This window comes from Lynx rufus, unplaced genomic scaffold (genome assembly GCF_022079265.1).
Source record: "Lynx rufus isolate CCGP_SWC_20201006 ecotype Redwood Valley unplaced genomic scaffold, mLynRuf1.p SCAF_9, whole genome shotgun sequence".
Lineage (NCBI taxonomy): Eukaryota > Metazoa > Chordata > Mammalia > Carnivora > Felidae > Lynx > Lynx rufus.
Genome location: NW_025814897.1, coordinates 49,409,340 through 49,422,726, shown reverse-complemented (window position 1 = coordinate 49,422,726; position 13,387 = coordinate 49,409,340). Strand labels below are relative to the sequence as shown.

General features: G+C 38.9%; 1 protein-coding gene across 5 annotated transcripts in view; it reads right to left on the bottom strand.

Annotated features, from left to right (window-relative positions):
- The window catches only part of CCDC90B (coiled-coil domain containing 90B), a 49,418-nt gene that overhangs the window by 11,514 nt on the left and 24,517 nt on the right, over positions 1-13,387 (bottom strand). For 3 of the 5 annotated variants that reach the window (XM_047070813.1, XM_047070808.1, XM_047070811.1), the window contains 5 exons: positions 11,143-11,244; positions 10,457-10,498; positions 10,293-10,364; positions 10,144-10,197; positions 8,787-8,901 (listed from right to left, as the gene is read on the bottom strand). In XM_047070813.1, coding sequence (XP_046926769.1) covers positions 8,787-8,901; positions 10,144-10,197; positions 10,293-10,364; positions 10,457-10,498; positions 11,143-11,244 — 385 coding nt within the window. The remainder of the gene's footprint in view (positions 1-8,786; positions 8,902-10,143; positions 10,198-10,292; positions 10,365-10,456; positions 10,499-11,142; positions 11,245-13,387) is intronic. The other 2 variants (XM_047070809.1, XM_047070810.1) reach the window with 2 other exon arrangements.

Sequence of the window (13,387 nt, the reverse complement as noted above, 5' to 3'; positions counted from 1 at the left end):
AGCAGAAACTCAGTTATATAAGATCGAAGAACATGGGGCGCCTGGGTGGCGCAGTCGGTTAAGCGTCCGACTTCAGCCAGGTCACGATCTCGCGGTCCGTGAGTTCGAGCCCCGCGTCAGGCTCTGGGCTGATGGCTCAGAGCCTGGAGCCTGTTCCGATTCTGTGTCTCCCTCTCTCTCTGCCCCTGCCCCGTTCATGCTCTGTCTCTCTCTGTCCCAAAAATAAATAAATGTTGAAAAAAAAAAAAATTAAAAAAAAAAAAAAAAGATCGAAGAACAGGTTGCTTAGCTTAAAAAGTGAGTCTTTGAGTTATTTGCTTTTGACTGGTACTAATGGTCTTCCTCTCCTTTGTATCCCCACACACCTACCCCCCTCCTTAGCGTAGGATGTCACGTAACCTCACATTGCCTATCTTCGTGATTTCATATCTGTAGGGACTCCCTGTGTATATATGAAACTAAATCTGATTTCCTCCCGTTAAACTGTCTCATGTCAATTTGATTCTTGGTCCAGCTAAAAGAACCTTGAAGGGCAGAGGACATTCCTTCTTCCAGACAGCTGGCATAGTTGGTGGGATAACCTGCTGATGGCATTATCCCTGGGTGCTGCTGCAGCAGAGAACTCCCCAGGAAATCTGAAATGCAGCCCGCAGGAGGTAAGATTTCCTATCTTGTCTGTCTCCTGGAATCTCTATCTTTGGAGTCTGAGAGAGTGACACTGGTGAGAACCCTTTTTCTAAATTTATACGAGCAGGAGAAAATATCTGTGGAATTAGTTCCTTGGCCTTAGTGACTCTTGATAAATTTGTCAGAGAACTTTTTGGTTACTGATCCATTTCATCCTGGGAGTGGTCTTTGTATTCTTGTTCTTTTATGTCGTTTGTCATACATTAGGTAAAGACTGTTGCTAAGGGACATCTTGGAAGCCAAAGTTGCAAAATTAGTGGGCACAGGTTGGACACTTAAAAGCTGTCAGAGTGCTTGCCACCCAGCTCAAAGACTCCCAGGTTAGGATAAGCTGGTCATGGAACAGGGGAGGCTGGCACTGGGTCACCTGTCAACTTCAAGAAAACTTCTGTGCAACAAGGTACACTGTAAAACACACAGTCCTTAATCCTCACAATCCATAGCATAAGCCTCCTATGTATTAGTGTGGCTCCAAGAGACACAGGCTTAGCGAAAAGAAAAACCAGATGGTTTTTTTCCTTTGTCTTACTGTATGTCCTAAGAGCATAGCTTTGTGACCAATCAGTATATCCTTTTTGGTCTCCAGCATCCAGGGTGCACCCTAATGCACCATTAGGTTCTGAGTCTCTCTACCCTGCCATGCCAGCTCAGCACAGGTGTCTTATGAGAGGTCCCAGGCCATAGGGACCTTTGTCATCTCAACCTCTGTTGCTTATTAGTAATTAGAAAGTTCCATTCTAGTAGGGCCTGCCTGGTGTTAAGAGATTAGTGAGTTTGTGATGGGAAGAGTCTCATTTTTGTGGGAGACCAGAGACACTGTTTTCATTGCATTATCCTCACTACCTGTGCAACAAAGGGCTTTGCTTCCTTCGATTAATTTTGGGAGTGAACCTTTGGATCACAGGGGCTACATTATCTACATGTTCTCTGGGTGCCTCTTGTGGCTTTGGCTAAGCTATTAAAAGGCTTATTGGTTTGAGTTGCTATTAATAGATATTATTTGTCAATGGCCAATTTAAATTGGCTGTATTTTAAAAATGTATATTTTATAGTGAGCTTTTCAATTATCTTATTAGTATAATGACTAGCCTTAGGGACTTCCCTTACAAGATGAACAGAAATCAAACTGAAGACAAAAATCAATGTCCACATCCAACATAATGCCCCTTCTTAAAATCTAGCCTTATCTGCCTCTTTAAACTTCCATTTCCCTATAAGATTTACAGAGAAGTCTGGCATAATCTCTAGGTTAAAAGTATACAGGTTGCTCACGTGAATGCTGAAAGCCAGAAAACGAATGTTAACTAAAGTGCCCAAGACTGTCAGTAAGGCTCTCTTTGCTCCTACCTTCCAGGGCTCTGTAATCGGGCTCCACCAGCTTCAGGCCTTTCTATGCAATGTCCTTTACAAGTATATTCCAGACCACTCACCACAAAAGAAATCACATGAAAGAAATCTGGCCAGCGGAAAAGTCTTTTAAGTTATATAGCCCTTCTACCTCTCAGAGGATCCTACCAAATTTAGAGAATTGAAAAGGTTAATGACTATTCACAAACCCTCTTCAGAGAGAAACAATGACCAAAATTTCTCCTAGACCCTCCTACAAATGGGCTGTGAAGAGCCAATATTCAGGGGCTGATAGGGGATAAAGCCAAGGTTGAATTGTATACCCAGAAAAAAGGCTTTTGTTATAAAGTGCTTTAGAAAGATTTTACCAAGGCATAAAGCTTTTGATTCCAATTTTTGTTAAAAATCTGATATAAAGAAGCAAATTTAGTTAAAACAGGCCAAGCCCTTGATATTCAGGCTATAATTCCATTCTTTGGGAATTGGTAACAACTGTCTTTGTCTTAAAAATCTCTAAATGGCTCAGTGGGTCATGATCTCGAGGTCTGTGAATTCGAGCTCCACATCGGGCTCACTGTTGTCAATGCAGAGCCTGCTTTAGATCCTTTGTTTCCCTCTCTCTGCCCCTCCCCTGCTTGCTCTCTCTCTTAAAAATAAACATTAAAGGGGCGCCTGGGTGGCGCAGTCGGTTAAGCGTCCGACTTCAGCCAGGTCACGATCTCGCGGTCCGTGGGTTCAAGCCCCGCGTCGGGCTCTGGGCTGATGGCTCAGAGCCTGGAGCCTGTTTCCCTTTCTGTGTCTCCCTCTCTCTCTGCCCCTCCCCCGTTCATGCTCTGTCTCTCTCTGTCCCAAAAATAAATAAATAAATAAAAAAAAAAAACGTTGAAAAAAAAATAATAATTAAAAAAAAAAAAAAACATTAAAAAAAACCCTATAAAGCCAGAAATGCAACTACAGAAACAAATCCTATCCATTCCTCTCACAACGTCTGTAGGTGTTAGAAAAGATCAGGATATTGGAATGAAATTGTCCTGCTTAAAGAAAGAAAAAAAGCTAAATCTTAAATAGGAGTTACCCTGAAACTGAAAGAAAAAAAATAGTTTTGTATTCTTTCAGTCTCTCGAAATTATAAATCTTACCATGTCTTTAAAATGGAAATATATAGTCCATAATTGCCTAAGACTGAAAATTAAAAATGCAAACTTCTAAATGGGCTCTTGTGTCCAGACTCTAGGACCATTGATAATGGAGTAGATATGTCCCATCTCCACCTTGGAGAAAACTTGGATAATATCTCCATACCTTTGGGATATAAAATTTCTACCCCCATCATCTCTAGGATGTCAGAGCCATTCTTTGAAATACAAACATTAGGGAGAAGCTTTTTATCAGGAGAAAAAAGGGGGGGGGAAGTATTTGGAAATTGGGACTGTAATGTCCTCTCCACAAATACGAGTAAAAACAGAAGAGTTTTCTTTGCATCTTGTCTGGATATATGGGTCTGTATATGTTGTAAGTGTGAGATATTTTCTCTACCTAGGAATGGTAACATTAAAATCTGTAATAGCTCTTTTTTTTTTTTTTTTTCAACATTTATTTATTTTTGGGACAGAGAGAGACAGAGCATGAACGGGGGAGGGGCAGAGAGAGGGGGAGACACAGAATCGGAACAGGCTCCAGGCTCTGAGCCATCAGCCCAGAGCCCGACGCGGGGCTCGAACTCCCGGACCGCGAGATCGTGACCTGGTTGAAGTCGGACGCTTAACCGACTGCGCCACCCAGGCGCCCCTGTAATAGCTCTATTTCAGTTGGTGTGAAGGCAAGTGGTTATAATTGAGTGTTCTAAAACTCAGAAAGCTAGAAACTAACCCTAATTTCAAGTTCATATGATCTGGGAAAAAATTCAGTATTAAGGCCAATTTAAAGTTATTAAAGACACATCTTTAATTAAGAGTTATCAGTATTAAAAAAAAGTCCATGTTATCTCTGTTGGAAAATTTATCAGAAAAAAAAAAAAACTTAGAGGACAGTGGGTAACTTTACTGCCTCATGAACTTTTGTGGGTAAACATAATTGTTAAGAACAAGTAAATTTAGATGTAAGTAAGATTAAAAAAAGGTTTGTATGTAAACTTTTGATTTTTTAAAAAATTTGTTTCTTCTGAGAGAGAGGTAACACGAGCTGGGAAGGGGCAGAGAAAGGAATTGAAGCAGTTCCATGCTGTCTGCACAGAGCCTCATGTGGGGCTCGAACTCAGACACCTAGCTGACTGAGCTACCCAGACGCCCCTGCATATAAACTTTTAAATTGCTTCCAGAATCTTTGGTAACCTGAAACTTTAATGTTTTTGCTAAGCTAAACATAAATTTATCTACTTTTGTTTTATTACAGAGAAACTAGAGATAAGTTTAGATGTTAGAAAACATGTTTTGGAATTCATTGTGAAAAAGCACATGTTTCTAGAAATTATGAAATGTACTCACAAAACAGTTCACAATTGTTTACTATTTAGTTTTCACTAGAAATTAAGGTTTCTAAGAGTTAAGGATTCTAATAAATGGTAATAATTAAGACTCCTAGAAATAAAGGAAACAACTGTGTATGCCGGGAAAGTAAAATAGGTGTTTTGGGTGAGACAAAGTACGAGGAATAAAAATTGTGCACTAAAATTGCAGTATGCAACTGATGTCACCCTTCTCTGACTTGAGGTCTCAGGTGACCTTAAGGAGGAATCACACAGGTAGAACTGGCAAATTGGAAGCAAAATTGCAAGCAATATTTTCAAACAATCAGATATGATAGAAACAATGTATTAAGATGACCTAAGGGTCTTTCTTGTGTCTATCAGTAAACCTGAATTTTAAGGACTGTAACAGATTATACCTTGTGACACCCAAGTATTTGGAGAATGCTTACAAGCACATAAACTCCTTCCTTTTTATGTATATAATCTGTAGCTCACAAATTTTTGAGCAGTTCTTCAGAGCAATCTGAAAGACCATCTCCCAGACTACAGTCCTCAGTAAGAAAAAAAAAAAAAAGCATTTATTAGCATACTTTGAAGTTGGTTTTCTTTCACTTGACAAAATACAGTTTTGCTAAAGGAAAAGAAAATAATTTTGTCCTAAAGTGAGTAAGGTTATTTAAAGAGGGAAAGTTGTAGAAGGTTTATGGAACAAGAAATTTGAGAAAAGAATTCTATGTGTGGTCAGTACTGGCTAAGATTAGGATGAAGTTAAGTAAATAATTTTGTCACTTTGTTAAAAGAACAAAATTTTCCTGAACTACTGGTCTGTTCTTAATAAGTAATTGCAAACAAAGTTTTTCTTTACATTTAAAGTTACCTGCCTAGAAAACAAGGATTCTGTGTTTGGTCTTCAATGACTTAAGAAAACTGAGTCTTGATATTAAAAGGGCTAAATTTTGGGGCGCCTGCAAGTGTCTGACTTTGGCTCAGGTCATGATCTTGCAGATGACATGTCAAGCTCTGTCCTTACAGCTCAGAGCCTGGAACTTGCTTCAGATTCTGTCTCCCCCTCTCTCTGCCCCTCCCCCATTCACTCTCCCACTCTAAAAAATAAACAAAAAAGTGCTAAATTTTGCTCACAACTATGTAACTGTCTCTAATTGCCTTTGAAATCTTTTACTGTCACTTTGGCTAAATAATTAAATATGTTTCAAAATAATTTGTGACCCTATTTAATCAAATATACAAACCTTTTAAATATTTTTGATAAACTTCCAAAAATAAAATTCTGAAGTTTTTGGACGATAATCTTAAATGTAAAAGATTTTGTAAAAATTTGGTATATTAAATTGCATGGGAAGCACTGTCAACACTAAACCCTCTTAGATTGTTTATATAGATATGTTATTAAAATGGGTGAAACTCCTAAAAATCTGTTATCTTTGAAGTGTTGTATACCACAGAAATAACTAAATTTCCTTATCAACTGTAATCAGATCTAGAACCATGGTCATATTTAAGTCTTGTCATGTTACTGTTTTAGTCTGATGCTATTGCAAATGTCTTTAGTGACTCATGTAAAGAACTCTGAGTACAGGTTTCCAATAATTTTAAGATAACTGAACCAGGTAAGAATTTTTGAACTAGTGAAAAAACCAGATCTAAGCAGAACAAAAATTATTAAATAGGACTGAATGAATGGAGATTTATTTTTAAGACTTTATTTGAAACAATGATTTTGTTTTTCCAGATATATGGAAACTTTTTTTCTTAAGCTAATAGCAATTTGAAACATTTATCTTTTTCTCCCTACCTGATCCCTCCAGCATTCAGAAACCCAGTGAGTATTCTATTTTCATGACAGTATATTTGCATAAGTTAACTAAAAATCTCTTCTCCTTTTGACTAGAATGTTGTATTTTAGACAGATCTGCATAGATTCAGATATGAGCAGATAGCTTTAAGGAACTAAGATGGACTTTATGGGGCCTAAAAAGCCCCTTTGGAAATATCATCCTGATTGATACCTTGCTTACAGAGTACCCAGCAGCTTTACCAGGTGAGTAAAGAAGGTCACTTCCTGGTCAGTGCAGGAACCTTGAGAAGAGAATTCACCCAAATATATAGGTATTGCAGGTGAAGTCTGACCGCAAGTATTTGGCTTGGCTTCTGGCCTTGAGATGCTGTTAAAAGTTCAATCTGGAAATCCTGATGAGTAGTTGCAGCAAAGGAGATCTTAAAGAGCCTACAGAGTCAACTGCACTTATGTAAATAATCAGGCCAAATTTTTTTGTTTTGTTTTTTGTTTTTAAATTAAACTTACTTTGCAATACAATTAGTGTCAATTTGGCTATGAAGGTGATTACAGAAAGAAAGACACACCTGTGTCTAATACCTGTGTATTAGATTTTAATATTATTCATCAAACTGGAGTAGAGCCTGATTGCCTCTAGTTTCCTCCAATGACTGGCTACAACTGTCTAAACTAGTATTTTCAATTTTTCTCCTACCTTTCTGACTTGGAATCATGTTAAGAACTAAAACTTTTCTTTTCCCTGAAACCCTGCAAACTAAACTTCAGAAAAATCACACTAGCTCACACCTAGAGACAACCTTCATGCCTGTCATTCTATGGGTCACTCAAAAGATCAGAGATAGTTGAACTATAAATGAAAATCCGTCAGACTCACTGCTTGCTCTGACTCAGTCTGAAAATGCTTCCAGCCTGACAACTAGAAGTCATGACTACCCTTGATCCAATCATTAACCGTTGTTTTCTTTTGTTCTGACAGAACCAAAACACCCGATTACTTATTTAATACCTGATTACTTAAATCACAAGCCTAGCTTTGAGAATATCCCTACCTCATGGCCTTCTGAAATGAGTTTAACTGAGCTGATCTATTGTCTGATCTATTGTACTAGGTGATCTGTTGTACAGACTGGTTCAATGAGACAGGACAATCTACCAGTGCTCAACTTTCATGTGTGAAACTTCAGGGAAGTTTCCTTCAAGTGCCAAGGGCAGACTGCCCCAAGACAGGTGATTTTGGCATGAATATTACTTTGAGTTAAAAGCAGTCAAACCTAGCAGATTAGGAAAAGCTTCTTACTCCCATTCAACTGCCTAAATTTACATTTACATAACGGACAGCCTATATACCAGGAACACAACTATTAGTGGAGATTCCTCTTTACCTAAGATATCTAGTATTTGCATAACAGCAACTTTTATTTTCCAAACATCTCCTCTCACCTTCCTGCCAATGGCCATCCTTCTCTATGTATCCTCAGACCCCTAAACCCCTTTCCTTAGCTCAGGATGTCATATAAGCCTTATGTTGCTTGAATGTCTTTGGAATTTCATGTCTGTTTTCTCCTGTTAATCTGTCTGATGTCAACTGCAAAGGACATTCTTCCTCCCTGATAATACCGTAGAAAAGAACAACAAAATAGTGGTAACTGAGAGTAGCACTAATGCTTTAAGTTTTGATCATATTTTTTAGTTAAACTGAGACTTAACAAAGGGGGTGAACTGTTAAACTGAGATGGTGTCACTCAGGCCTAGTCTGAAAACCAGGGCTTAATGGCTAATCTAATTGTAGTTTAACTGGTCCAAACTGGTCAGTCAGGAATTTTCCCATTAGTTACAGTGGGTCTGCCACACAGCCCTCTCCCTTTCCTCAAAGTGTAATCTGCGTAAGACTTCTTGTTTTTTACCCTTAAGAGAAAGTGACCTTGCCTGGAACAATCCTTTTCTTTCGCTAGTAACTTTCTTGTCCCACTTTCCCTCTACTTGCTAGATAAGAGGATGCTCAAATCATTCAAAAACAAAAAAAAAAAACCCAAACAATTAGAGGGCACCTGGGTGGTTCAGTCAGTTAGAAGTCTGACTTTGGCTCAGGCCATGATCTTGCAGTTTGTGAGTTCAAGCCCTGCATCGACTCTCTGTTCCTCCCCCACCTGTGCTCTCTCTTGAAATAAACTTGAAAACAAAACAATTAGATCTTCAGATGTACCCCACTGATTTTTTTTTTTTTTTTTTTTTCAACGTTTATCCATTTTTGGGACAGAGAGAGAGCATGAACGGGGGAGGGGCAGAGAGAGAGGGAGACACAGAATCGGAAACAGGCTCCAGGCTCTGAGCCATCAGCCCAGAGCCCGACGCAGGGCTCGAACTCACGGACCGCGAGATCGTGACCTGGCTGAAGTCGGACGCTTAACCGACTGCGCCACCCAGGCGCCCCTGATTTTTGTTTTTTAACAAAATATGGAATTACCTTACCTGCAAGGTAACGGATAGTCTCAAGCTTGTTAGACTCCATCAGTGTTTTTAAAGAAGCAATTTCAGTGTCAATTTTATTACAGGTCTCTGAAATAATACTTCTGGTTTTGGTATCCTGCAGTAAATAAGAATGAGAAAATTTTGTCCATATGACATAAATATTTACATTAGAAACCCTTACTTATGGGCTGTGTATTGCAAAAATTTTAGTGGTGATAAAAAAACATTACATGAACATTATAAACTGACAAAAATTCCTTCCATTTTTAATATTTGGAGATTATTTATTAGGATTATCACATTTTGAGTACATTCTATTAAAAGCCTCATTAGGAAGAAATTTGAGACCTAAGAGGGAAAAATGTTAGTCCTAGAACTTAAATTCCTTAGGATATCACAGTTAAAACTTTCAATTGTGTAAAAGAAAAAAACTCAACCAGATTTATAATGCGAACTGGCAGAAATGCTAGCTGGGTAAAAACAAATGCTATGTGTAGAGGGGTTAAGGGGTAGAAGAGCTCAGAAATTAGCCCTGAGAGAATTTGTTGATTTCCTTGTTCATCTCCTCTATCCTGACAAGAAGTAAGAGAATATAAAAGAATACATGGAAAGGCAAATGAGACCCTCCCTTCTATTTAAGAAGGAGGTCTCTTCTGTTAGAATGTAGACCCAATGGCTTTTATTAAGACGATGGCCGAGTAAAAAAAGCTACGTTTCACTCAAACCATAGAAATTAAGCAATGATTACCATTTAGCATTAGGAGAAAGTAAATAGTAGTGGAGTATGGAGTTTAGAATCCGGGCTCACATTCCAGCTCCACCATTTATTAGCTGTGTGACCTTAACTTCCTGTGTCTCATTTTCCAAACTGGTAAAATGAGAAAAAAGAGGGCCTACTTCAGAGGCTGATAAGGAGAATTAATAGAAGTAAAGCAGGTAGAACTATCTGATGTATAGTAAGCACTCAATAAATATTCACTATTTTAAAATTTTAAAGATAATTTCATTGAACCTGTGCCCTCATTTAAATGTGAATCCAGGTCTTCCAAAAAATAGTTATTTTCTATATAAAAATAAGCTGGGGGGGGGGAGGGAGCGGGGTGTGCACCTGGGTGGCTTTGTCAGTTAAGCACCTGATTCTTGATTTGGGCTCAGCTCATGATCTCACGGTTTGTGGGTTTGAGCCCTATGTTGGGCTTAGTGCTTGGAATTTTTTTCTTCCTCTCTCTGCCCCTCCCCTGCAGGTGCCTTCTCTGTCTCCCTCAAAATAAATAAATGTAAAAAAAAAAAAAAAGCTCAGATACAACACATAAAATACATGAGTGGTATAAAAGAGAATTTTTACATACTAGCTTACATTTTTGGTAAATTCTGTGGTTGCTTCCATAAGTTTCTTTTCTTGATCTGTAAACTAAAGGATATGACAAATCAGGAGGTTAAAAAAAAAAAAAAAAGACTAGAAGGAATTAATAAGTTACCAAGAAAGTATATTTAGAAGCACATTACCATATCAGTTACTCTGCTCCTTTCTAGGTTGATGTCCAGTTTATTGTCTGCTCTGATCTGACTGGTTTCATTCTTTACAGAAAATCAAAATATTAAAAAAGCAATCTCATAATGTTTGTTCTGAAATTAATAAAATATTTTAAAGTGAGAAAAGTAAAACTTACTATCAGCTGCTGCTTAACTTGTTCCAATTCAGTTTTCATTTTCTAGGTATAGGAAAAATCACATGCAATTGCCATTAAGCCAAAAGCCCATAGCATGATTTATTCTACAAATCTGAAACCTTGCATTAGCAAAAACTGGATGATCTACAGATTTCTAATGAAGCACTAAAAATAGACAAAAAAGGAAAGTAGTATTTCATCATATTCAGAAAATTCTTATGAACAAAACAGTAAAAAATGTATTCTAGTTAGTTTTAAACCATGACTGATATTTGAAATTTAAAAATATTTAAAATTAAAAAAAATTAAAACTCCAAATGAATTACAGAAGCAGTTTTCTCTTAACTCACAAAAATTACTGCAGATTCATATAAAATGGCACATTGCTTTCAATTTTGAGAACATTATATTGAGCTATATTAGAAATCTTATATATAATATGAAACATTTTATATATAAAGATTTCCCCTTACATTTGACTTTTACATGTGTAAGATACAACTCTTATTCTTTGGTCTAGACTATGATTGATACATAGAAAGATTAGTTATAGGTTAAACATCTAGCATACTTTGATCAAAAAACTCGTTGAAAGTTACTGAATGACCACATAAAATCATTACTTGGTCCTATTAGAACACATGTGAAATCAGTTATTTTATTAGTAATAAACAAACTAGTATCACCTGGTTCTCTGCTCTCAGATTTGCAAATTCACTTTTCTCTAGGATGACCATGTCTTTCCTGATAGAGTCCAAATGAGCCATTAGTTGTTGTACTGTTATTTCCTGGAAAGCAAAATTGAAATAACCTAGTGATATATGGAATGCTTTCACCTTACACAGAATTGTTTTCATGGAATGTAAAAGAATCTGTTGTTATGCTACAAGGTGTAATGTTGCTTGGCTAACTAAACAAAACCATATGAAACCTATATATAAAAATGAAAAGGAGGTTCCAGTCCAAGGTTGTGACACAGGAGGACCCTGAAGTCACCTCCTCCATGGATACACCAAATCTATACCTATTTATAAAGCATTTCCTCCTGAAGGACACCTCAGGGCTAACCGGCCAGCTTCTGCACAACAAAAAATATACCACAAAGAGAAAGGCAAGAGAGACAGAAGCACAGTAATGAAGGGAATCCCTAATCCTGACACTGAGAACTGCAGACACTGAGAACTGCAGTAAGAGGGACAGTACTGAATGACCATGAGCAGATTCATCTGCCCTGGGATAAAGAAAAAATGCTGAGGTTTAAAAGGGCAACTAGAATATAAAAGATCCAGCCCTCGAACTCTTCCAGAGAGTGCTGCTGGGACTCTCTAGTTCTGAGGGGCTGGTGAGCATCACTGTTTACGTTCCCCTTCCATTTTTAGAGCACAGACAGGAGTAGGGTCTGGGCACCATAGCCAGCCTACCACTTCAGCAAACACTAGGCCCCCAGCCCAAACCAGCACAGTGTTGTGGCCCCAGCGTGGAGACACCAGAATACCCCTGGTCAGTGTTCACAACAGCTCACCTTCCGAGGTAAGGCAGGTACAAAGCACCCCAGAACACTCCAGGATCCCAGCACTTAAACTCCAGATGATGTGGCATGACACCCCCAGCTCAGAGCATCCTGTTACCTTTCCAAATTAGCTCGTGGCTAATTTGACTCCAGACAACTCATCAGGGCACACTCTGTGGAGTGTGTCCAGGGATCCAGTGGTCCATACCCTGCAGCAGCTGCAGCAACCTGACCAGGGTGTGTCTTGGGCTTGCACTTACCCCTGGCTTGCACTCATTTCAGCACCAGGTACTCTCTTATGGTGCCGTCTATGCAGAGAGCCCCCGGACCACCCTGGCTCATGCTCACTTCAGCTTAAACTGTCTTGCCAGGGCATTAATTCCACAGAGAGTCGCAAGACCTCCCAGATTGGAACCTTTTCAGTTTCAGTTATCTTACCAGGGTATGTTCCATGGCAAGAACACTGGGCTTGCCCCCCAAATGATACCCTTTATAGCACCAGTTGTCCTGCCTGGGGGCCCTCTGCACTGAGAGCCTTGGGAACCTCCAGCTTGCACCCACTTCAACTTCAGCTGTCTGGCCAGGATGCACCTCTATGTGGAAAGCCCGAAGACAGTTCTGGCCTGTACCCACTTTGGCTCTGGCCATCCCACCAAAGTGGCCCTAACATGAAGTGCCCCAACACCCATGACAGCCACATATTCAGAAAGCCAGCTAATGTCACCAGACACACATTCTCCACAGGGGATGACTTGACTATACACAAGATCATCCTACTTTGAAAAGGTAGCTGTTGTGTGTAACTCACAAAGTAAAGCAAGAGGAAGAGACAAAAGAATTTGCTTCAAACGAATGAACAAAGCCTAAACCTCAGAAACAGAACTAAATAAAATGGAAATAAGTATGCCTGATAAATACTTCAAAATTATGGACATAAAGATGCCCACTGGACTGGACAGCAGAGTGCATAAACTTGGTGAGAACTTGAACAAAGAGATAGCATATAAAAAAGAACCAAGTTGGGGCACCTGGGTGGCTCAGTCAGTTGAGCGTCCAACTTCGGCTCAGGTCATGATCTCGTGGTCCGTGAGTTCGAGCCCCGCGTCAGGCTCTGGGCTGATGGCTCAGAGCCTGGAGCCTGCTTCCGATTCTGTGTCTCCCTCTCTCTCTGCCCCTCCCCCATTCATGCTCTGTCTCTCTCTGTCTCAAAAAATAAATAAATGTTAAAAAAAAATTAAAAAAAAAAGAACCAAGTTGAAGAACACAATAAATGAAAAATAAACTGGAAGGAATCAACAGATTAGAGAATGGAAAAGAACATATTAATGATATGGAAAAGAGGATAATGGAAAGCACCCAAGCTGAACAGTAAAAAGAAAAAAAACACAGGGATAGGTTAAGGACTCTCTTAGACAAAATCA